Source organism: Oncorhynchus clarkii, chromosome 33 (assembly GCF_045791955.1).
Source record: "Oncorhynchus clarkii lewisi isolate Uvic-CL-2024 chromosome 33, UVic_Ocla_1.0, whole genome shotgun sequence".
Classification (NCBI taxonomy): domain Eukaryota; kingdom Metazoa; phylum Chordata; class Actinopteri; order Salmoniformes; family Salmonidae; genus Oncorhynchus; species Oncorhynchus clarkii.
The window spans coordinates 9,513,739-9,540,134 of record NC_092179.1 but is presented as its reverse complement, the minus strand read 5'-3'; the positions used below and the strand labels follow the sequence as shown (position 1 = coordinate 9,540,134).

Below are 26,396 nucleotides of genomic sequence, written 5' to 3'. Positions count from 1 at the left end.
AGTCCGCACAATTGGCCCAGCGTCATCCGGGTTTGGCCGGTGTAGGCCGTCATTGTAAATAAGAATTTGTCCTTAACTGACTTGCCTAGTTGAATAAAAAAAATACTTTAAAGACTCCTAGCATTGTGTGAAATTATTTATGACCAACATGGTAATTATACTGAAATGCAATCTCAAGATCATCATGCACAGCATACCTGTACAGGTATTGTGTACAGGTATGTCACTCATGGAGGGAGGGGGGATTTCTTGGGGTCTGTACTGAAATGAACCCAACCCCATGTCCTGCACCTGCTCAACCTGCTTACAAGACAACAGGAAGACACACAAACAGGCCAGAGAGGACGCAGTGTCATCTATTCACATAATGTGGATTTCAACATGCAGGTAAACACCTTGTTCTGTATCTCACCTGTCAAACGCCCAATACTCCGCATTGCTGTCGCTTGTGTGCTCGAGAGAGTGCGTGGTAATGTAACACGATGCACCAAAGTAGGAAGTACTCACCGATGGCTCTGGATTTCGTTAATAAATCAGCACTGACACAGAGGACGAAGACGGTGGACTATAGTCGAGGGGAATTGTTCAACCCGCCCAGGGTGCACCATTCGAAAGTCAATGGAGTCAGAGCCGTCCGGAGGCATATCTCTCCTCCAAGTCGCAGTCTGGAGGGCATCGAGGCAGTCTGGAGCGAGAGAAGAGCAGGCTCGTTACCAAACCTTGTAGAGAGAAGACCGGAGCCGGAGAGCAGACCGGGCCCGGTGAAGGTGATGAACCCCGCCGAGAACGGCTGCCCTGGCCGCGGCAGTAGGAAAAGGGGTTTCAAGCCCCCGGATGTGAGGACCATATTCTCCCCAAGTGAGAGAAACCCCCGGGCGAGGGGGGAGGGACACACTTTCTACCTAGGTCTTTCAGGCGCATGGTGCGATGTGTGCTGGGAGTACATCCCCCGCTTCTCCCTGATGTGTTCAGGTGAGTTCTACTACTGTGTGATGTTTCAGGTGAGATAGTTAGACCGTCTCAACTCCAATATCATCTACTACAGCAGACAACATACTGGTTAACAGATAGCCTCATGACATACAGCTTATCAATATAATGACTTAACTGGAGAAACTGCCTTATGAATCTAGACTTTCTTACAGGCTTTATACAATCGGTATATAAACACATACAGTGCTTTCAGGAAGTATGCATACCTCTTGGCTTATTCCACATTTTTTTGTGTTAAGCCAGAATTCTAAATGTTTTTTTTTTTTAATCACCCATCTACCCACAATACCCCGTAATGACAAAGTAGAAACTTGTTTAGACATTTTTGCAAATGTATTCCAAATGAAATACAGAAATATCTCAAATACATAACTATTCACACCCCTGAGTCAATACTTTGTAAAAGCACCTTTGGCAGTGAGTAAAGCTGTGAGTGTTTTCTGGTTTCAGTCTTAAGAGCTTTCCACACATTGATTGTGCAACATTTGCCCATTATTCTTAAAGAAAAATATTCAAGCTTTGTCAAATTGATTTTTGATCATTGCTAGACAACCATGGGAAAAGTCAAAGGGTGGGAATAGTTTCTGTAGGCTGTACATGTTCAGAAAGGCATGGCTACATACAGACTACTCCTACATAGGGCCAGGCTCTACACACACACACACACACACACACACACACACACTCACACTCACCATGCTGATAAACTGGTTTGAAGGGAAAACGCAACCATTCCTGTACGTTCATACAGATGCTTTCCTCTCGGCTCAGCTCTCTCTGCATTCTTCCACTGATAGTCACTCACTCACCCCCCCAAGCTAACGTCATAGGAACCTGTTTACTGTCGATTGATACAATATATTCTTGTTGTTACTCCTATCATTGCTGCATTACTCCCCACTGGTTGGATCAACGTTGTTTCCACGTCATTTCAACCACTAAAATCTATGTGATGATGTTGAATCAATGTGGGAAACAGATTGGATTTGCAAGAAGTCACCAACTTAAGGGCATTTCTTTTAACCTAAATCCGAGGACATGGTGACATTTTGTTGTTGATTTCACACTGAATTCACATTAGTTGACAACTCAACCAAATGGAAAGCAAAACTAGACCTTGAACTGACGTCTGTGCCCAGTGGACCATCACACGGGTAAAAGCATTGCTTGCAGGTTGATGCTTTTAAAGCACCTCTCCACATTGTCATGTCATTCTGCAGTGGTCTGATGCAGTTGCTTACAGGCCTCTGCTGTTGGCCTATGTTACATTAAGTTGTGGGCTTGTGCAATATGATGGTCAAATGTCCAGTTGTGTCTTAACTGGACACCGAGTGGGTAAATGCATATGCTGTCAAATATTTCCTCCTCTACACATCTGGCATAGAATGGGTAATAACCCAATCATGATTAGAACCTTACTTTGGCCAGTAGATCCCTAACCTGGTCTTTAGAACCCTTACTTGGCCATTAGAACTCTAACCCTCACAGGTTCTGCGTTGCTGTCCCCTGCCCTATGTAGCAGTTCTAGAAGTCTTTTATCCTTGGCTAACTAGCTGAATTCCTTCTGTTAACCCAAATGTGACATCGGGCTGTAAGGACAAAGGTGACTTTCACAGCTGTCTACTGTGTCCACCTCAGCCCCACAGTGAGACTGGACTCAGGTTGCAGCAGGTTATCCGGTGTGGGAGGGAAAAATAACCAGCAGTGTGTTCTGACCACTCAGTGAATGTTTAATGGTGTTGTGAAGTTTTCTGCTCTCGCACTTAGTTGACTCCCTCCCTGTGGGGTTCTGTGTCGGGGGGGGAGGAGCTATTCAATTATCACATAAGATCAAAGGCAATTTTATTGGTCATGTTACACATATTTAGCAGATGTTATTGCGGGTGTAGCGAAATGCTTGACTTCCTAGCTCCAACAGTGCAGTAATATCTAACAATACACACAAATCTAAAAGTAAAAGAATGGAATGAAGAAATAAACATTTTAGGACCAGCAATGTCCTATATATACAGGTAATTCGGACAGTATTCAGACCCCCTATCTTTTTCCCACATTTTGTAATGCCTTATTCTAAAATGTATTAAATAGTTTTTCCCTCATCAATATACACACAATAACCCACAATGACATCACAATAACCCACAATGACATCACAATAACCCATAATGACATCACAATAACCCATAATGACATCACAATAACCTACAATGACATCACAATAACCCATAATGACATCACAATAACCCATAATGACATCACAATAACCCATAATGACAAAGATAAAACAGGTTTTAGATTTTTTTGAACATTGATAAAAAAATATGGAAATATTACATTTCCGTAAGTATTCAGACCCATTACTCAGTACTTTGTTGAAGCATCTTTGGCAGCGATTACAGCCTTGAGTCTTCTTGGGTATGACGCTACAAGCTTCACAACTGTATTTGGGGAGTTTCTCTCATTCTTGTCTGCTGATCCTCTCAAACTCTGTCAGGTTGGATGGGGAGCGTCGCTGCACATATTTTTTGGTCTCTCCAGAGATGTTCGATCGAGTTCAAGTCCGGGCTCTGGCTGGGCCACTCAATGACTTTCAGAGACTTGTCCCGAAGCCACTTCTGCATTGCCTTGGCTGTGTGTATAGGGTCTTTGTCCTGTTGGAAGGTGAACCTTCGCCCCAGTCGGAGGTCCTGAGCACTCTGCAGTAGATCTCTCTGTACTTTGCTCCATAAATATTTCCCTCAATCCTGACTCCCAGTCCCTGCCGCTGACAAATATCCCCACAGCACGATGAAACATCCCCACAGTAAGGGAAGGGGTCTGAATACTTTCTGAATGCACTGTGTGTGTGTGTGTGTGTGTGTGTGTGTGTGTGTATGTGTATATATATATATATATATCAGTTTGGACACACCTACTCATTCAAGGGTTTTCTTTATTATGTTCTACATTGTATAATAATAGTGAAGACATAAAAACTATGAAATAACACATATGGAGTCATGTAGTAACCCATGAAAATTTTAAACAAATCTAAATATATTTGAGATTCTTCAAAGTAGCCACGCTCTGCGTTGACAGCTTTGTATACTTTTGCCATTCTCTCAACCAGCTTCATTAGGTAGTCACCTGGAATGCATTTCAATTAACTGGTGTGCCTTGTTAAAAGTTAATTTGTGGATTGTCTTTCCTTAATCCGTTTGAGCCAATCAGTTGTGTTGTGACAAGTTAGGGGTGGTATACAGAAGATAGACCAAGTCCATATTATGGCAAGAATATCTCAAATAAGCAAAGAGAAATGACAGTCCATCTTTACTTTAACACATGAAGGTCAGTCAATGCGAAAATTTCAAGAACTTGGAAAGTTTCTTCAAGTGCAGTTGCATAAACCATCAAGCACTATGATGAAACTGGCTCTCATGAGGACTGCCACAGGAAAGGAAGACCCAGAGTTACATCTGCTACAGAGGATAAGTTCATTAGAATACCAGCCTCAGACATTGCAGCCCAAATAAATGCTTCACAGAGTTCAAATAACAGCAACACATATCAGCATCAATTGTTCAGAGGAGACTGCTACAAAGAAATTACCACAAAAAAACCACTACCAAAGGACACCAATTAGAAGATACTTGTTTGGGCCAAGAAACATGAGCAATGGACTTTAAGTTGGTGGAAATCTGTCCTTTGGTCTGATTTTGAGATTTTTGGTTCCAACAGCTGTGTCTTTGTGAGACAGTGAACGGATGATCTCCACTTGTGTGGTTCCCACATGAAGCATGGAGGTGTGATGGTGTGGGGTGCTTTGCTGGTGACACTGTATGTGATTTATTTAGAATTCAAGGCACACTTAACCAGCATGGCTACAACATCATTCTGCAGCAATACGCCATCCCATCTGGTTTGCGCTTAGTGGGACTATCATTTGTTTTTCTACAGGACAATGACCCAACACACCACCAGGCTGTGGGACAATGGGAGAAACTCCCAAAATACAGGTGTACCAAGCTTGTAGCGTCATACCCAAGAAGACTTGATGCTGTAATCGCTGCCAAAAGTGCTTCAACAAAGTACTGAGTAAAGAGTCTGAATACTTATGTACATGTGATTTTTTTTTTCTTTCATTTTTGATCAATTATCCAACATATCTATAAACCTGTTTGCTTTGTCATTATTGGCTAGTGTGTGCAGATTGAAGGAAACAAACGATTTAATACATCTTAGAATAAGGCTGTAACCTAACAAAATGTGGAAAAAGTCAAGGGGTCTGAATACTTTCCGAAGGCACTGTATGTATGTGATGGGATGTATAGACATTATGGACTGTACGCAAATCAAAGATGTACTCTATCTCAGGAATACGTAGGATACAATAGGGTATGTACAGCAATAGTTGAGTAGAATGGACCTGACTAGAATACAGTGTATATACATATGAAATGGGTAAAACAGTATGTAAACATTTTAAAAGTGACTCGTGTTCCATGTCTATATACATAGGGCCTATAAGGTGCAGGGTTGAGTAACCAGGTGGTAGCCGGCTAGTGACAGTGACTAAGTTCAGGGCAGGGTACTTACTGGTTGGAGGCCGTCTAGTGATGGCTATTTAACAGTCTGATAGCCTTGAGATAGAAGCTGTTTTTCAGTCTCTCGGTCCCAGCTTTGATGCACCTTTACTGACCTCGCCTTCTGGATGATAGTGTGGCTCGGGTGTCCTCGACGATCTTCTTGGCCTCCCTGTGACACCGGGTGCTGTAGATGTCCTGGAGAGCAGGCATTGTGCCCCTGCTAATACGTTGGGCAGAGCGCACCGCCCTCTGGAGAGCCCTGCGGTTGTGGACGGTGCAGTTGATACAGACGTTGATACAGACTGACAGGATGCACTCAATGGCCCACCTGTAAATGCCTGTTAGGGTCTTAGGAGCCAAGCCAAATTTCTTCAGCCTCCTGAGAATTGTATCATCCATGGTTCTATTGGGGCGGTGTTTATCCCTGTCATTCACACCTAGCTGGCCAGAACCGTTTGGCCCAAATGGTCAGCTCGGCCTGTGGGCCTGTGCCAAATTCTTTTACATACACGGAGAGGTGAGAAGTTGGTGAAGTCGGATTAGACACGGAGGAGAAGGTGGATTAACATGACCATTCAATCACCACGGGGGAATGTTAAAGACCTGTTTTGCTCCTGGGCGAAGAAATAACTTGTTGTAAATGCCCATGAAAAGATCAGCTTTCATTCTCCACCTATGGCTGTGTGTGTGTACTTGCGCATGCCTGCCTGCCTGCCTGTCTGTCTGCCTGCCTGCCTGCCTGAGCGTATGTTTTCTCTAGCGCCCAGCTGCTGTTTGTGCAGGCACAGTGACAGTGTGGCTCCAGAAGACACTGTGACAGGTTAATGACCCATCACAATGACCACACACACTTTATGTTTTACTGTCCTTCTGGGGATTTCAGGTAACCACGAGGATAGTAATGCACACTCACATGGTGGTGAATGGGGGGCTACAGTAAGGGGAGGGACTAGCCCAGGCCAGACATGACACAGAAAAGCCAGACGGGGCAGGATAGAGAGAGGGGGGGAAAAAGAGGGTATAGAGAGGGGCCAGAGTGAAAGACAGTCCAGAGCTGGGATTTGCAGGACTGGGGCGACCTTATGTTGGATATGCGCAGCGCTCTCTGCAAAATGGAGCCCAGTGTGTATGAGTTGGAACCTGGGTGTGTGACTGAATGAGCAATGGGGATGGCTAAAGGATTTGGGAGGACTCTGAGGAGATTATCTGGTTTCTTCTTCCGTGTTCCCAAAGTGATCCGCCGCTCGGGACGCCTGGAACTAAGCCTGCTTTGGAGGAACTCTGGTAAGTGAGTGTGTGTGCGTGTGTGTATGTACATTTGTATATGTGAGTGTGTGTATGTGGGCCTGTGTTTAGCCAAACCCAGAGCATGGTGGTAAGGCAGACAGAGTGTTTGGTGTCACTAAGAGGCCATGACCTGAGAGATAATACAAGTGTATGCACTGTACACACTGTTTAGGGCCCTACAGTTAAGGTCCTTCAGTGTTCATGTTCTGTAGAGACCAGCCACAGATGCAGTGTTGTGTCCACAGACAGACCACTCAATGTCATCGCTGACCTGCCATGAAACATGCGAGACTCAGCACAAACACTTGGTGTGGAAGGCAGGCAAACAGACAGACAGACAGACTCTGCAGAGAGACCGTAAGAGAGGGAGAGTGGAAGAGAGATGGAAAGATATGCGCGTTCCGTAATTAAGTGTGTGTGCATTTCAATTAGGTGTTTAGCAGCCATGTGTTGAAAAGGCTCATAAGTGCTGAGTGAATGGGTTTAGTCCCGTAGCTGGTTCTATGGGAAACAGATTACTGTTTACTGAGGAAAACAACACTACCACAGTGGAATGACAACCCTTCCGTCTCTTCCACTGACAGTCAGCACGGTCTGAGACCACCTGCTGTCCTGGCAGTGTGTTTTAGGGCAGCATGTTGTAAGTGGGGGCCTGAGTGGAGCCGGTTGGGAATGAGAGACATGGATTTTAGAATTGAAGTCTCCAAATGTAGAATGTGGAATGTGGAATGTAGAATGTGGAATGTAGAATGAAGTTAAGAAGACACAATGCCGCTTCAAAAAGGATATGTATTTTCTATTGTCTAGAGACAGCGCAGGAACAAATACAACACACCACCTGTCTGGACAAGCCACACACATCCACAGTTCTCCAGCCTCAGACCATTCTACTCCTATTACAGTCCAGTACTAAACAGTGTTGTCCTATGACAGGTATTGTGTTGCTGCATCCAGAGCCTTGGTGTCATACCAACTGCTTTAGTAAATGGATCGCGCCGGCCCATAGCACAGATAAAGCTATTGTACCTACTGAAACATGAGGCTTCGCTCAGCTTTGATTACAGGATTAGAAAACGATCTCTCTCTCTCTCTCTTTCTCTCTCTCTCAATTCAATTCAAGGGGCTTTATTGGCATGGGAAATGTATGTTTACATTGCCAAAGCAAGTGAAATGGATAAACAAAAGTGAAATAAATAATAAAAAGTGACCAGTAAATGTTACACTCGCACAAGTTCCAAAATAATGGAGACATTTCAAATGTCGTATACAAAAAAAGTACATATCCAAAAAGTACAAAAGGGAAAATTAAATAAACATAAATATGGGTCGTATTTACAATGGTGTTTGTTCTTCACTGGTTGCCCTTTTCTTGTGGCAACAGGTCACAAAGCTTGATGCTAGTAGCCGGGGACTTTAATGCAGGGAAACTTAAATCCGTTTTACCAAATTTCTATCAGCATGTTAAATGTGCAACCAGAGGGGGAAAAAAAAACTCTGGACCACCTTTACTCCACACACAGAGACGCGTGCAAAGCTCTCCCTCGCCCTCCATTTGGCAAATCTGACCATAATTCTATCCTCCTGATTCCTGCTTTCAAGCACAAAATGTAAGCAGGAAGCACCAGTGACTAGATCAATAAAAAAGTGGTTAGATGAAGCAGATGCTAAACTACAGGACTGTTTTGCTAGCACAGACTAGAATATGTTCCGGGATTCCACCGATGGCATTGAGAAGTACACCACATCGAATATTGGCTTACTCAATAAGTGCATCGATGACATCGCCCCCACAGTTGACCGTACGTACATACCCCAACCAGAAGCCATTGGATTACAGGCAACATCCGCACTGAGCTAAAGGCTAGAGCTGCCGCCTTCGAGGAGTGGGACTCTAACCTTGATGCTTATAAGAAATCCCACTATGCCCTCCGATGAACCATCAAACAGGCAAAGCATCAATACAGGACTAAGATCGAATCGTACTACACCGGCTCTGACGCTCGTCGGATGTGGCAGGGCTAGATGGAAAATTCACAATGCCGCAGGGCTAGATGTATTACCAGGAAGTGTACGGGGAGCATACACTGAACAACTGGCAAGTGTCTTCACTGACATTTTCAACCTCTCCCTGTCCGAGTCTGAAGTACCAACATGTTTTAAGCAGACCACCATAGTGCCTGTGCCCAAGAACACTAAAGTAACCTGCCTAAATGACTACCAACCCGTAGACTCATGTCTGTAGCCATGAAGTGCTTTGAAAGGCTGGTCATGGCTCACATCAACACCATTATCCCAGAAACCCTAGACCCACTCCAATTTGCATACCACCCCAAAAGATCCACAGATGATGCAATCTCTATTGCACTCCACACTGCCCTTTCCCACCTGTACAAAAGGAACACCTATGTGAGACTATTCATTGGCTACAGCTCAGCGTTCAACACCATAGTGCCCTCCAAGCTCATCAATAAGCTAAGGACCCTGCGACTAAAAACCTCCCTCTGCAACTGGATCCTGGACTTCCTGGCAGCTACTGATTGACCGGCGGCTCTGGCAGCTACTGACTGACGGGAGACTCTGGCAGCTCAGGACAGACGGGAGACTCTGGCAGCTCAGGACAGACGGGAGACTCTGGCAGCTCAGGACAGACGGGAGACTCTGGCAGCTCAGGACAGACGGGAGACTCTGGCAGCGCTGGACAGGAGGGAGACTCTGGCAGCGCTGGACAGGAGAGAGACTCTGATAAGCGCTGAGCTGGCGGGAGCACCTGTAGGGAGGAGACAGAGAGACAGCCTGGTGCAGGGGGCTGCCACCGGAGGGCTAGTGCGTGGAGTAGGCACCGGATAGACCGGACCGCGGAGGCGCACTGGAGGTCTCGAGCACCAAGCCTGCACAACCCTACCTGGCTGGATACTCTGCGTAGCAAGGCCAGTGCGGCGAGGTGGAATAGACCGCACTGGGCTGTGCTGGCGAACCAGGGACACCATGCGTAGGGCTGGTGCCATGTACCCCGGCCATGAGGAGACGCACTGGAGACCAGATGCGCTGAACCGGCTTCATGGCACCTGGCTCGATGCCCACTCTAGTCCGGCCGATACGAGGCGCTGCTATGTAACGCATCGGGCTATGCCTGCGCACAGGGGACACCGTGCGCCTCACGGCATAACACGGTGCCTGCCCGGTCCACCTCTCTCCACAGTAAGCAAGGGGAGTTGGCTCAGGTCTCCTACCTGACTTAGCCACACTCCCCGTGTGCCCCCCCAAGACATTTTTGGGGCTGCCTCTCGGGCTTCCAACCGCGCTGGCGTGCTGCTTCCTCATTCCACCACCTCTTGGCTTTCGCTGCCTCCAGCTCTGCCTTGGGGCGGCGATATTCTCCCGGCTGTGCCCAGGGTCCCTTGTCATCCAAGATCTCCTCTCATGTCCAGGAGTCTGGAGATCGCTGCTGCTGCTGCTGCCCGTTATCACGCTGCTTGGTCCTTTGTGGTGGGTGATTCTGTAACGGTTTTCCTCTTCCTCTTTTGAGGAGGAATAGGAGAGATCGGACCAATGTGCAGCGTGGTAAGTGTCCATTTTAGTTTATTAAAACTGAACACTAAAGAATCCAAAATAACAAAGTGACTGATACAATCGAAAACCGAAACAGTCCTGAAATGTGAAACAAACATCCAACAGGAAACAATCACCCACGACTCAAAAGTGAAACCAGGCTAGCTAAGTATGGTTCTCAATAAGGGACAACGATTGACAGCTGCCTCTGATTGAGAACCATACCAGGCCAAACACAGAAATCCCAAAACATAGAAAAAAGAACATAGACAACCCACCCAACTCACGCCCTGACCATACTTAAAACAAAGACATAACAAAAGAACTAAGGTCAGAACGTGACACAGAGGAAGGCCCTAAAAATTGTCAAAGACTCCAAGCTGTACCGGAGCGCCAAGTCTAGGTCCAAGAGGCTTCTAAACAGCTTCTACCCCCAAGCCATAAGACTCCTGAACATCTAGTCAAATTGCTACCCAGACTATTTGCATTGCCCTCCCCCTCTCTCCACACCACTGCCACTCTCTGTTGTCATCTATGCATAACTTTTTAATAACTCTACCTACATGTACTTATTACCTAAACTAACCGGTGCCCCCCTGTATATAGTCTTGCTATTGTTATTTTACTGCTGCTTTTTAATTACTTGTTACTTTTATTTCTTATCCATACTTTTTTTTAAACTGCATTGTTGGTTAGGGGCTTGTAAGTAAGCATTTCACGGTGACTAATACAATTTGATTTGATTTCATTGCACACTGTGGGATTTCACCCAATAGATATGGGAGTTTATCAAAATTTGACTTATTTTCTAATTCTTTGTAGGTCTGTAATCTGAGGTCAATATGTGTCTCTAATATGGTCATACGTTTGTAAGGAGGTTAGGAATTGCAGATCAGTTTCCACCTCATTTTATGGGCAGTGTGCACATAGCCTGTCTTCTCTTTAGAGCCATGTCTGCCTACGGCGACCTTTCTCAATAGCAAGACTTTGCTCACTGAGACAGCCAGCTCTATATACTACACACAGACACATGGTTAGACAGCCAGCTCTATATACTACACACAGAGACATGGTTAGACAGCCAGCTCTATATACTACACACAGAGACATGGTTAGACAGCCAGCTCTATATACTACACACAGCTGACACTGGCTAGGCTCAGGGGCGAGTGGTGTTGGTATGCATTTGTTTGTGGAGTGTGTTGTTGTTCTGTGAGGGAGGGAGTGAGTGAATGGAGTGAGTGAATGGAGTGAGTGAATGGAGTGAGTGAATGGAGTGAGTGAGTGAGTGAGTGAGTTGAGTGAGGAAAGATGCTGAGTTGCGCTCTGTTCTCCTCTCAGCTCCACTGATTAAGTCTGATCAATTGGTTTTGTCTGGCTGATTACAGGAAGTGCTATTATCAAAGCATCAGCACAGCTATACTACACACACACACACGCACGCACACACACACGCAGGCAGCACTCCCCACAGGCCCAGGAGACTCCCAGGGGGGGGGGGGGGAAGTGCTTGACTCATCAGACAGACAATAAAAATCATCATCATCAGATGTCTGTATTTTGCGGTTGTGTAAGACATGGAAGCGTATTTATTTCTCCTCACTGGGGTGAGAAAAAATCCCCTCTAAGTTACAGAGGGTTAGAGAGCGTTAGGGCAGGAAGCCTTGCAGACGAGCTGACCACCCTCTTTGTGTGCTGGTGAGTGAGCTCAGAGAGGGGCATCCCTTGCCCACACACTCTCTCACTCACGCACGCTCAGACTCACACACTCTCTCTCTCTCCTTCCACCTCTCCCCCGCTCTTCTCTTCTACTGTCTGTGTGTCCAGCACTGTGACCCACTGAGCCTCCATTTGACAGGCAAATCACCCACTCAGCACTACCATACAGAGAGAGTGGGAGACAGAGAATGAGTGAGTGTTTGTGAGAGAGAGAAAGAGCGAGAGAGTGGTAGCTGCTAGGCAAATTAGTCTCTGTGTAGGTCTGGGCTGGCGAGGGAGGTAGGGGTATCCCAGTCAACACAGGCTATTGTTCCTGATGCTTGTTGTGCCTGTGTGTAAGAGAGTGAGTGCGTCGAAGCTGGGCCTGTTGCTACTGGCCAGTGGTGGTACAGTGTAGGAAGTGGTCAAGGAGTATTGGTTATCAGACAGAGCAGTGAGGGAGAGCTTCAGAGAGAAGAGTGTGCGAGGCAGGAGGGAGATGGTGTGCTGGTCGGGGATGGGAGCAGCCATCTGTAAACTGTCGGTGAAGCTCAGCCGGCAGGTGAAGCGGAGGACCTCGGGTAAGTGAGGAGACACACACGAACACACCACGCTGTTCCTGTACACCAGGTGCTAACAGTGAGGGCTTGCTGGATGTTCTGTACACTGCAGAGGGACTGTCACGGTGATGTGCAACGTGTTCTGTGTTGTTGGCCGTCTCTCCCTGTCTCTCCTCCACGACGAGTTATTTCTACGTGGGCCGCTGGATGCTGGCCAGGCCCGGCGCAGAGAACGAGAGGAGAAAGAGGAAGAAAGAGAGCACATATTAGAGATTCCTTCAACCTTTATTGTTGCAGTGTGCACGGCAGGAAGTTTCTGTGTCACTAGACTTTTCCCCGGCCTGTCAGACCGATCCGATTGACTGTCAGCGGAACATGCTCCTCTTGCTCTTCGCCATTCCAATGCATTGTATCGTGTTTACATTTTGGTTGCACTTGGAATAGTTAGAATAGTAGCCTTGTTTCACTTGACTTGATCTGAATGTTGATAGTTGAATGGTGACTGCGAATAGTTGACTGAGCTGAAAGTTGAATGGTGACTGTGAATGGGGTCGGTATGAAGTGTTTGCATACTGTGGACAACCTCATTTCCTTCCTGTCCTCTCTCCAGACACAACACAGCCTCACCTGGTTATTGCTGTTGCTGGAGACCCGAGCCTGGGATCCCAGGGAATATTTGCGTAGCCATTTGGGGTTGCGTTCTAGACTAAAGATGTTAGCGGCTGGGTTATACGTTAGTTATTTTGTTGTGGATGAGACTCGTTAGGGGTTGGCTGCGTATTTAACATAGTACCTGTGACCTGGGTGAATCCACGGGTCTCTGTTAATGATCACGCTGCTATTGAGTCCACACAGATACAATACTTTAAATCCTCCTGGCAAGGAAGTGGCAAGAGTCTTCAAGAGGTGTAAGAATAACTAGGAGTATGAAATGAGGGTATTTGGTGCCGTGTTAAACACTGTCGGCAGCAGCGTTGGACCGCTCTGTTGACACACGTCGAGAGAGAATACAGCCTCTATGAGTCTGCAAGGTCAGGTCTTTGCAATTGTTTAACAATCTCCTCTCTTCCTACTTCAGGGTGTAAGTATACTTGTCACCCAGAGTGTCGAGAACGAGTGTCGTTGGACTGTCACCCCGGTGGTCCTGGTACCGTTGACACCCCCCTCAGCCAGGACCACCTCAACGACGAGACACAGCCCACTGTGAGTACCCGCCTTCTCTCTCACTCCCTGTGTGTGTGTGTGTGTGTGTGTGTGTGTGTGCGCGTGTGTGTGTGGTCTAATTAAAGGGCCAACACTTTGTTCCTTGAGATGTGCTGATATTGTATTCTGTGATGGTCACATTAGCACTGTATTTAGTGTATTTCACCACACGGGGGCGTTAGAGTGCATGGAATGAGTATTCACCCTGCCCGTGATTACAGTGAGGGACTGAGACGTAGTTCACTAATGTACCACCAGATGACGCTCTCTCTGTCTCTATACTGTACTCTCTTGTCCATAGATGTCTTGGCGGGAGTGAGTGAGTGTTTGGGGGATGTGTTGCTTTTAGGTAGCTTTTAGATAGCTTTCTTGGCGGGAGTGAGTGAGTGTTTGGGGGATGTGTTGCTTTTAGGTAGCTTTTAGATAGCTTGGCTCTGAATACTCTGATGATATTATACAGAAGGGTGTGTGTTTGGGATTAACTAGGTGGTGCCAATGCTTTGAAACCAGCAGTCCATGTCATTGTCCATATAATAGCCCTGGAGTCATTGTTTGTGTGTGTGCATTCAAAATGACCTGGCCCTGTAGCCCGCCCAACAGCAACATGAGCCGGCTGCCATATATAACGAGTGGTTGTGTTGGGTGGCCTCACACACATTTCTGTCCTCTGTGGTCCCAGGGGAATCGAAAGGTGTGTGTGTGTGGAGGCCCTGTCCCTAAATCCCTGAGCCTTGGTCAACTTCACGAACGCAGGCATGCACACACACACACAAATACTACTCTTGCGGTGTGATGGTATGGATGGATGGATGGAATGAGTGAGGGCATTACACACCTCTGTGGATCATATTTAGCATGTACATTTTTTTATTTATTTAAATAATGCAATTGTCAGGGATCTTCAAAACAGTCTGGCTTCAATACTGCAGTGAAACAGTTTAGTGTTGAGATGTTAGCTCAGCAGAAACCTGGGACCAGTGCTGAACAGTGCTGCTGAGACATGCAGATCTCTGTCATGTTGTTGTTTCACAGTGTCGTGTTTATGTTTCTGTGTTAATCTGTGGCTGAGTGTGTCTCTGTCTGTGTGTATCTGTGTGTGTGTCTCTGTGCGTGTGTCTCTGTGTGTGTGTGTGTGCGGCTGAGTCAGACAGTGGGAGATATTGTTTGGTTTTGACCAAACTCCCCCATGTGACTGCCCAGAACCAGAACTAGACTCATATGTTCAGATGATCCTTTACTATCCTTATATAAAGCACTCTGAACCTCCCAGCAGATTGTAGCTCTATCTCTGTCCAACTCTGCTCTGTGGTCTGTGGTTGAAACTCTCCTGGAATGGACTCAGATAATGATATGAAGCCATGAGACAGTTTATTTACTATCTGTCTCGGTGAAGGAAATGGAATCAGAGAGTGGATAGATGGATCTTCTCAGCCTCTGTTATACCCAGAGGACACAGACACAGGAAGACAATGAGCTCCTTATCCCAGTTTAGAAGAGTCTGCAATAAACTAGGAATAGAGAGGGCCTCTACAATATTACTCAGTAACTATCATGATTAACACCGAGTGGCTGGCTGGCTGGCTGGCTGGCTGGCTGGCTGGCTGTCCGTCCCTCCCTCCCTCCCTCCCTCCCTCCACTAGCAGATAAATCACAGACAGCTGGTTAGCTGATGAAGTTCACAGGAGTGAAGGAATGACACTGACTCAATATGGCTGCCAGCCAACACATGTTGACATTTATAACTAGGGGTCAATTCAACGTGGTGGAATCCTACACACTCTGTAACACACCCTCTGAGTGAGACAAGCTCTGGGACAGCACTCAGTCATGACGTGCAGGAGCGCAAAGTGATTAACTGATCGAATAGATCAGTGATTGCATTAAGCAGTGGTTGTTCCGGTCTGGAGTTTGTCACTGAGTTGACTATAACAGAGTAATACAGAGTCTGACCCAGAGCTCTTGCCCTGTCATGGGCTAACTCTGTCACTGGGCCTGAAACACAATTCTTGGAAATGGCAGGTCAGTGTCACTGTACATTTTTCACCATAGAGACATGATTCACATGCAGTCTACATCTCTGTCAGAGCTAACTGGAGTTCGATACACAGCAAGATCTCACTAACTCAAAAATGAACTCACAAAAAATGATGCACGAAGACAGCTGGGTACATAATTTGTACTGAGTTAGTTCATGTGTAATTAGTTAATGTGTGATGTAGTTAGTATGTTGAGCTGTAGAGAAAGTTGTTCTGACTGAGGGGATGTGCTTTCTGAGAGACTGACCACGCACAGTGCTGGGAGTGACCTCTGCACTCTATATGCCCATGTCCATTACTGCACTCTTATAGGCTGAGCCATGCCTTCTGATAGGCTATCTAGCCAGACAGGCAGTAAATAATAGGGCCACTTCCTGTTCCTGAACGATGGGAAAGTCAAACACAGGGACCTGGGGGAAAACAGTCGTTAGGAGGACAAGAATGTTGATGTATTCCCTCTGGGCTTCATTGCTGCTCGTTAACCCCAAATGTTAGATTAGGAACACCTGCATAAGTTATTGATCTTTAACGTTTGACCTTTGTGATGTCACCTCTGTTAATATTGTGCATTCTTCACAAACCTTCACAGACCTCTTTATCTGTGGGGGAATGACCAGGGACTCTACACCTCTCTGAGATCTCAGACTAAAGGGAGTCTCCCTCATTCCCTTCCCTCTTCTCCTCCTCATCGTGCGTGGGGTAATGTAGTACGTCCTATAGGGTTGCTTGTGTCATGCCATAGGTGTGCTGTCCTACCTGCTTTTGTCAGTTTTTCTTCCTTTTCTTAGCAGGGTTTTCCTTATCTTATCACTCCTCTTAAAAACATCAACTCTGATCTGAAGACCTACTGATTACTAAGCTATGGGCCAAAGGGAAAGGATACTGTAAGTATATACAAGAGGGCAGGAAAAGCTCTGCATGGATCGAACAAAGCTTTAGACCTCATGCTGAATGAAGATTCCTCAACAGCACACTGTGCAGCCAATAGAAATTGCCAACCGTTTCCTTGGTGACCCCAAATGTTATATAATATCATGTTGAGTGGAAATAACCCTGAACTCTGTTACAACTCTGTTTTTCACTTTCGCTATGTTAATCACTAACAGGCTGCTCTGCCACATTCGCACGGCTCTAGTTCTAAGATAGAACGGCCCACACTCCTCTGGCAACAGAACCCAACCGCTCAGCAGAATGCCTGGTAGAGTGCCTGGTTCTCCAAAACCGTTCTCCAACCCAGAACATGGAACAAAATCCACTAAATCATGTATTGCGTAACAGCTCTGTTCTATATGATTAGTAACCTAACCTCAACTGCAGGGATGTTGTGAAACACAGTTAACCAGTTTGGGTAACCAGGTCACACCCGGTCTTGATTTACTCTAGATGTTGATGTCGGAAAGTCAGGTTTTTTTTGTTACATGGTTGTTGTGAGAGAGCAGGGTCAGAGTTCAGCCCAGATTGGTTCAGCGTTTTACTGTTTTACAGACAAGGTGTTCCGGCTGTCTTAATGTTCCCTCTCTGTGTCAAACTGGGCAGATAAAGATGTACGATAACAACTTAAAACCACTAGAAATCCCCAGGCTTTCCCCATACCCCAGCTACCTCTGACAGACAGCGTTTCCCATCTGTCACACAGCCAGGAGTGGTGGGGGCGGAGTCAAGCTCAGAGAGCAGAGGATAATGGGGGAAACCCAAACTTTATTGCGGTAACCAAAATAAACGCCCAAAACAACAGGCGATAATCAAAAGTGTCCAACCCAAAACTGGGCACAAACAGACAGGTTGTGTTCCCTGCAACAAACCTCGACTAACAGAAAACAAGCCCACACAAAAGCAGGCGGGCCTAACAGGCTTAAATAGTCCTGAATCAAAACTCAAACAAGAAACAGGTGCAACCAATAAGACATAACAAACAGAAAAGGAAAAGGGGATCGGTGGCAGCTAGGAGACCGACGACGACTGCCGAGCGCCGCCCGAACAGGCAGGGGAGACACCTTCGGTGGAAGTCGTGACACTATCAGCAGACATAGAGGACATGACTGTCTGTAGAGTCCCAGAAGACTCCCTCGATCCAGTGAACTCTACTTAGCTAGAATGGCTATCACTACTAGTCAATGTTCAGTGGTCTTCCCAGTCCCTTACGGTTCCAGCGTAGTTCCCCTATCATTCACAGCCCTAAGAAGCCATGTCAATAAAATAAAACCTTATGTCGAACCACAAGACAGAGGGGCCTCTGTGCCACAATCACAGTCCCATCAAAATCCCATCAACATCACAGCCCGATGACTTCCAGGTCAGCCTGTAAATACATGATTCATTATTGTTTCTTATCTGCACCTCCTTTCCCCTGTCTCCCATCGTCTCCCCTCTTTCCTGCCGGTCTGTAGTGAAATCAGTGAGTCACTGTGTTGTTACCTGAGGGAGGAGAGAGAGAGAGCCATGTTGTTGACAGAGCCAACAGCTAATCAGAGCCTGCGTCTAATCCAAGTGGGACGAGGGGACAATCTCACCTGATGTTTTATGTTGCCTGTAGTGGCTGTGTGTTTTAACAGTAGCGTCTCTGTGCTCCCCCCTCATTGTCTGTAGGTAGTGTCTGTGCTTCCCCCTCCTTGTCTGTAGGTAGTGTCTGTGCTTCCCCCTCCTTGTCTGTAGGTAGTGTCTGTGCTTCCCCCTCCTTGTCTGTAGGTAGTGTCTGTGCTTCCCCCTCCTTGTCTGTAGGTAGTGTGTGTGCTTCCCCCTCCTTGTCTGTAGGTAGTGTGTGTGCTTCCCCCTCCTTGTCTGTAGGTAGTGTCTGTGCTTCCCCCTCCTTGTCTGTAGGTAGTGTGTGTGCTTCCCCCTCCTTGTCTGTAGGTAGTGTCTGTGCTTCCCCCTCCTTGTCTGTAGGTAGTGTGTGTGCTTCCCCCTCCTTGTCTGTAGGTAGTGTGTGTGCTTCCCCCTCCTTGTCTGTAGGTAGTGTGTGTGCTTCCCCCTCCTTGTCTGTAGGTAGTGTTTGTGCTTCCCCCTCCTTGTCTGTAGGTAGTGTTTGTGCTTCCCCCTCCTTGTCTGTAGGTAGTGTGTGTGCTTCCCCCTCCTTGTCTGTAGGTAGTGTGTGTGCTTCCCCCTCATTGTCTGTAGGTAGTGTGTGTGCTTCCCCCTCCTTGTCTGTAGGTAGTGTGTGTGCTTCCCCCTCCTTGTCTGTAGGTAGTGTGTGTGCTTCCCCCTCCTTGTCTGTAGGTAGTGTGTGTGCTTCCCCCTCCTTGTCTGTAGGTAGTGTGTGTGCTTCCCCCTCCTTGTCTGTAGGTAGTGTGTGTGCTTCCCCCTCCTTGTCTGTAGGTAGTGTTTGTGCTTCCCCCTCCTTGTCTGTAGGTAGTGTGTGTGCTTCCCCCTCCTTGTCTGTAGGTAGCGTGTGTGCTTCCCCCTCCTTGTCTGTAGGTAGCGTGTGTGCTTCCCCCTCCTTGTCTGTAGGTAGTGTGTGTGCTTCCCCCTCCTTGTCTGTAGGTAGTGTTTGTGCTTCCCCCTCCTTGTCTGTAGGTAGTGTTTGTGCTTCCCCCTCCTTGTCTGTAGGTAGTGTGTGTGCTTCCCCCTCATTGTCTGTAGGTAGTGTGTGTGCTTCCCCCTCCTTGTCTGTAGGTAGTGTTTGTGCTTCCCCCTCCTTGTCTGTAGGTAGTGTTTGTGCTTCCCCCTCCTTGTCTGTAGGTAGTGTTTGTGCTTCCCTCTCCTTGTCTGTAGGTAGTGTGTGCGCTTCCCACTTAATGTACGGACAGAGTGCGTATAAGGGCCAGACAAAGGAGCCACAGTTAGTTACTGTATATGGGGCATAAGGCGGGGAGAGAGCAGGTCTATTGTCACTCTTTAAGCGAGTCCTGACCTGCCTATACTATTATACCTGTGAGCAGCAGCTGTTCCTGTGTTGTCTTCGGTTATGAGTCGGATAAAGTTGCCCCTATACATTTATTCAGGCTATGTTTTGTGTTTCCTCATTTAGGGTGAGGGAGCTGAACTTAGATCTGTGCCTATGGGCTGATCGTAGGGTAGCCTATGGTGTGGTATGAAGTGGGTGTGTGTGTGTGTTTACGTTCACGATGCTGTCTTGAACGGTATCTACCCACATCATCTCGGCCTCCGCCTCTGCTCCACTCCGATAAGCTTCCACTGTAAATGGCACACATTCATCACTGATAAAGGTTCAGGTGAAAAGGGTATAGAAACATGTTCAAAATAAACGTTGAAAGACTTGAGATTCAACTTGATTTGAGAAAACCAGAGAGAGTGTGGTGAAGTGAATAGTGTTGACCTGGCTCTGTTTTGGCAACAAAGAGTGTAGAATGATGGGCGGCAGCTCAACTCCCCAAAGAGTAAATGTGTTACCCAGTAGAATAGTCCCCTTTGATCTCTCCGGGGTCAATGTTGCGTGCCAGGTTCTTTACCATTTGAAGCGCAAAATGGAGGGTGGTTTGTGTAGCTCATAAAACAGTTAAATGAGATACAGTAGCCTGCACGTAACTCAGAACCTTTTTGTTGATGTTGTTAATAAAGTTGTGAAAATTGGGTAACTACCGTAGCAAAGGTGGGATTATATTACAGAAGCATAGTATCCGTATCCAAGCATTCCTATGGTGTTTGCTCATGAGTGAGTGGAGCGTCTTGGCTGTCAGAGTTGTGTGACTTACTGTGCCTCAGAGGAAGAGAGGCAGCAGATATATTACAACATGCACACTCACACACACTCACTCCAGCACACTCAGTGCCTCAGGAGAAACACAGGAGGAGTCCAAGCTGAGTCACGCAGGCTTTACTTGGCTCAGTCAAGTGGGTAGGGACAGGTATCCACTACTATTGTGGTGTAATCTAACCTCATATATGGCCACAGGGGTTTAAAGTTGATCCGCAGAGAAGGGGCCAGGGTGTACTCCATATACAGTGCATTCAGAAAGAATTCAGACATCTTGACTTTTTCCACATTTTGTTACGTTACAGCCTTATTCTAAAATTGATTGAGAAAAAAAACTTTCCTCAACAATCTACACACGATACCCCACAACGACAGAGCAAAAACAGTCTTTTAGAAATGTTTGCACATTTATTAAAACTAAACAACTGAAACATCACATTTACATTAGTATTCAGTCCCTTTACTCAGTACTTTGTTGAAGCAACTTTGGCAGCGATTACATTCTCGAGTCTTCTTGGGTGTGACGCTACAAGCTTAGCACACCTGTATTTTGGGGAGTTTCTCCCGTCCTTCTCTGCATATCCTCTCAAGCTCTGTCAGGTTGGATGGGGAGCATTGCTGCACAGCTATTTTCAGGTCTTTTTATTTAATCCATTTTAGATTAAGGTTGTAATGTGAAAAAGGGAAGGGGTCTGAATGCTTTCTGAATGCACTGTAGACAGTATACTGAAAGTAGCTATCCATCACTCTTATGAGTGAGCATTCCTCATCTGTGTTTTATCTCAAGCACATTTGATGTCATTACTCACAGGAATATTTGTTGTACTTCCTGATTAATAAAACAGGGTGAGTTATTACAACAATGACATCATTCTAGATGATAAAGGTAGGGGAACTCAGACTCCCACACTCACTTGAAAAACCTCCTTAAACATACACCTTTGTAGAGAGTAGGCAGGTAAACCTGAAGTAGAGTGTCTGTTTTCTCACAACTCTCTCCACATACCAGACTTTGTGGTGGAATTCTCATTTATGGAGTCATTTATGGGACATTCCTTACGCCTCCCCGACCTCACCCATTCACCTCATTGCGCCCTTACCCCTTTCATCTCACCACCTCACCCCCTCTTCACCCACACCTCTTCTTACCCCTTCACCTATAACTAACTAGACCTGCAGCATGTAAACAAGCAGTGCTGAGAACCTTAAGCCCTTGCCTGCAGAGGAATGTGGGTAATGTCTGCCAAGGGCTGTGGCTCTCAGGCAGAGAGACTACAGGCCCAGTGACCGCTCTCTCTCTCTCTGTGTGGAGACCAGGAAGGGGGGTGGAGTTCATGCCGAGTGTCCATTGTTTTACACCAGGGAAGGGAGAGTGAGGTGGGTGGAGCTGAGAATGAGTTTCCATGTGTCTGAGACATTCTCTGTGCTGTTTTCACACACTTCCAGTCACCTACAGGAGCCGATCTGTTCCTTCCTAAGTCAGTACAGTACTACAGAAATACAGGCCAAGGATGCCGCAACTAGTGCCCATCACCTCACCTGACCAGAAGCTGTTGGTTAGACAGGGTTCTAGTGGACACTATAGTTTCTCCTTAACATACAGGTGGGCAGTTGGCTCTGAGACTGGACAGTAGAGAGGCCAGCTGTATGAATCTTCCCTGGCCAGGCTGTGGTGTGGTTGGAGGGTTTGGCTGTTCCTGTGCTCCTAGGTTACTTGTAGGTCGCCTCTGCACTCTGGGTTTAAATTAGGCCTGTCCCTCCCATAAACCCCCAAGAAGCTACAGTATGTGTTGGGTGTGGTCAGGATAAGGGTTGTACGCCTTATTCACTACATGTGTTACATACATTTGACCCAGTAGCTGAAGTTGTAACAGCCTTTCCAGTGACTGGGTGGGCTAGTTAGTTGTATGATATTAGTGTGTAAAAGAACAAGCCACACAGGAGGAGTCATGTAGAAATGTACTCAGAAAAAAGCCTCAGGCAACTAAAATCCTTTTAGAAATGAACTGCATGCGCTTTTCATTGTGGTTGTTAAAGCATTGTAGCTCTGCTCTCTGAGAATTGCAGTAATGGGTTCCATTTGTGGGCTGATGCAAGAAACTTTATCAGACGCTACAAACACCACCGCAGAGTTAAAACATGAATTAAGCCATATTACACATTTATAACCAAATAAACCCAGGAGACAGCTAGCCTCCCCACAGTCAAACACCACCACAGAGTTAAAACATGAATTAAGCCATATTACACATTTATAACCAAATAAACCCAGGAGACAGCTAGCCTCCCCACAGTCAAACACCACCACAGAGTTAAAACATGAATTAAGCCATATTACACATTTATAACCAAATAAACCCAGGAGACAGCTAGCCTCCCCACAGTCAAACACCACCACAGAGTTAAAACATGAATTAAGCCATATTACACATTTATAACCAAATAAACCCAGGAGACAGCTAGCCTCCCCACAGTCAAACACCACCGCAGAGTTAAAACATGAATTAAGCCATATTACACATTTATAACCAAATAAACCCAGGAGACAGCTAGCCTCCCCACAGTCAAACACCAAATGTGTTTTCAATGTGTTTATTGATACTTATACAACAGGTTATCTGACACTGCATGGGGTGGTTGTCGTAACAGCAGCATGGGAAGCTGCTGCTGAAATGATTCAATTCCATTCGAATAACTTTATTGACTGTGATCGCTGTGATCAGCGCCAGTAGGAGAGAAAGTCAACCCACACCAGTGAATGAGAGTCCGTACCAGAGAGTGATTTCTCCTTAGCTAGAACCCAACCCAGCCTCATGGCTAACAGAGGGCCTCCAGATGGAACAAGGCTTTAATTTGTGTGTTTTTGATTCAGCTTTTCCTCGTCCAGGCCAAACGTTTACATAACCCAGTCTGTCCTCTGATGGAACAGATATGGACCCCAGGTCACTATAACCAATTGCTTGACCAGTTTGGATTGAAAGGTGGGAATGCAGTTGAACCAGAGTTTTCGCGTAGAGTTCTCACATCCCATTTCCTGGTTACTGATGATGTCATGTCACCTCTGGCTACGAGCACCTTGAACTGTGTGAGGGTGGCTCACAGAGGCCTATGCAGAGCTTCGAAAGCTTAGAAATTGCTTTTGACATTCTGATTTTATATATAGGTTATATGTGGTCGTGACAGATCGGCAGGTGTTATTTGCATATACACGACACACGCTTAGACACACACACACCGCCACCACCATCAAGGGCCACGGGAAATGTTAAAAGGTTGGTCCGAGCGAACGCCTGCTGTTCCACCCATTCATCTGGGCGTATGTCAGTCTAAAGTATCTTGATGCCTTTGGTCTGTATTTTTAGTTTAGTTGGTCCTGGAGCTCTGGTAAAGCAGCATGTTGCAGGGAAGGAAAATAAGAAAGCTAGCTTCGCTGTGCTGCATGTTCATTGAGGTAAGTGGGAAGCAGATGTTATGTTGTCTCTTAAGGATGTGTGCATTTATGGATTCATGTGGATTATTTGATGATGAGTGACTAAGGAAAGAAAAGTATGAGGAGGCAGGAGGAGAGAAGCAAGCAAGAAAGAAATAACTATGGCTTTCACTTCATTGGAGTGAATGTAATGGTTTATCTCTACTTATTCTATCGTATTCAACAAATCAAAGGGGGACCACGGAGAATCCGGTGGAAAGTGTAGGTTGGGAAGAGGCAGAGGAGGTGCGACGACGTGAAAGAGCAAGAAAAAGCCCCGCTAAGATCAGAGGCTTGTCTCCTGTGTATACACCTTCGTTTGAGGAGTACATGCTGCACATACTTCCGTCTCCTGATTACAAACCAAGTCATCTTACTTATAGGTCTTCATGCTCTCTTGGGAACCTTGAGGATCTTGAAATGGAGTCAGTCGGCAGTGGCGAGCACTCAAAAGTTGAGCCGGTCCAGGATGTAGTGGGCCTACCTGCGGCAGCAGGTGTGGTAGAGCCTTTCAACGTTTGCCCTGAGAATCCTACCAGAAATTATTTTGGACCGTTAGGAGTGAGATTTTTTAGAAAGGGTTTAATCCTGCTTTTTGGCCGACCCATATTTTGTGTCGAGCTGGGTAAAGGACAAACTGGGAATGGTTACATCTGTGAAGTTGTCGAGTAGTGGAATTGTTTGGATTTTTTTATGTGTCCGCCTCCCAGAGGAAGTGGGCGCTTTGAGTCACGTGGCTCAGGGTTAAACCCGTGGTGTGCTTTGCTCTCCGGAGCAGGGCGCCGCTGAAAGGGGTGTGGGGTAGCGTTGAATGTAGAGGTGGATCAAATGAAAATGAAGAATCCTAGTGTTTGTGACTTCCGCCATTTGGTGAGACATAGTCACGGTGGCAATGGCAAGACTGAAAATACTATGTCTGCTTTGTTAAGCTTTGATCCTGAGTTTCTATCTGTTAACCTTAGGCCCTCACAGAATAGCAAAAATAACCTATGTTTAGAACCCGCTACGGTGCTTTAGGTGCCAGAGATTCGGACATGTTGCAGCAGTGTGTAGAAGGGAGATCCCACTATGTGAGAAATGTGCATGAGGGCATAGTCAGAGGGAGGGTACAGTTGGGATAGAGAAAGCACTGTGTGTCAACTTTGGTGATGCCCATGTAGCTGGGGATACGAAGTACCCTGTGAAACAGAGAGGCTGAGATTACCAAAATTCTAGTGGGGCAGAAAGTTTCTTATGCTGAGGCAGTGAAGAGAGTATTGGATACCCCAAGGTTGAGTCATTTGACTAGGAGCCTCCAAGTGAGCAGGCCTGAAGAGAGAGAGCCAGAGAGGATGAGTTTTAGTAAGGTTGGATTTCTTGCGGTTATAGCCGTGGTGATCAACTGCACTGCACTGATGTAGCAGACACCACCGAAATATAGATGTATTAGTTGCAGTAGTAGAGCAATATTTGGGTGTGAGAGATTTTAGTGCAGAAGATCTACAGGAAGTTTTGAGAGAAGGGGTTCTATCCATCCTGCCAAAGTAGTGGGATGGGGTGGTTGGTTTTGGGGGATAGTGTATAGTTGCATTGTTATATGGTGACGCAATTTAAGTTTGTCCTATTCCTCTTTTCCCTTTTTGGGGGGTGACCAAAATGTGCAATCCGCACTCCGACCTGCGTAAGGCAGCACCACAGCGTCTCGTCTGCCGGAAAACCACACGAAACAGAAGAAGAAGAAGAAGAAGAAGAAGAAGAAGAAGAAGAAGAAGAAGAAGAAGAAGAAGAAGAAGAAGAAGAAGAAGAAGAAGAAGAAGAAGAAGAAGAAGAAGAAGAAAAAAGTCAAAGGTGATTGGATAAGGGACTTTCGACGAGTTCTAGTAGGCGTGTCTACAGAGCGGTTGACAGCCAGCGGCTGGATAGCTGCTAGAGTGTGAGGACTGCTCAGTAGTTGGTGGAAGAGTGAACGTTGGAAAGTATTCGGGCTTTTTGCGGTTAAAAAAACAAGTTTGAGAAGGTGTAACCCACTTTATTTTCTAGTTGTTGCTTTGCGGCTGTGGTCTGCTATTCGTTTTTCATTCGTTTTTTAATGCTGACAAATTTGAAGATATTAGTTTTCTCCTCTAATGACGTGGACTAGCACCATGAGTAGTGGTTACAGTAGTTTAGAGGAGGACTCCGAAGAGTATTTTTTCACTGCCAGAACATCGTTCTTTAAGAAGCCTTCAGGGAAACCAACCCAGTGCAAGGTAAATTAACTTGAATTTATGCCAACGTCTCACCTGGTAGCTACTGTGTTTTGTTGTATGAAGTTAGCAACCTGTTGCTAAACGGCTAACGTTAAGGAGCTACCAGTTTCGCATGCAGTCTGCTCGACAGTATTTTCAACGTAACAAATGGCAGGCA

General features: G+C 46.3%; 2 protein-coding genes across 3 annotated transcripts in view; both read left to right on the top strand.

Annotated features, from left to right (window-relative positions):
- The first annotated feature begins 480 nt into the window (after positions 1 to 480).
- LOC139392560 (uncharacterized) lies at positions 481 to 25,927 on the top strand. Its single transcript, XM_071140604.1, has 4 exons — positions 481 to 972; positions 13,731 to 13,855; positions 24,423 to 24,507; positions 25,677 to 25,927. The coding sequence occupies exons 1-4, from the start codon at positions 483 to 485 to the stop codon at positions 25,925 to 25,927; spliced, it is 951 nt and encodes a 316-aa protein (XP_070996705.1). The 5' UTR covers positions 481 to 482.
- LOC139392689 (ras association domain-containing protein 3-like) overlaps positions 25,864 to 26,396 on the top strand; it is a 30,234-nt gene continuing 29,701 nt past the window's right edge. Inside the window, exon 1 of one of the 2 annotated variants that reach the window (XM_071140858.1) lies at positions 25,864 to 26,239. In XM_071140858.1, the coding sequence (XP_070996959.1) occupies positions 26,117 to 26,239 (123 nt within the window). In that variant the 5' untranslated portion in view covers positions 25,864 to 26,116. The remainder of the gene's footprint in view (positions 26,240 to 26,396) is intronic. The other variant, XM_071140859.1, reaches the window with a different exon arrangement.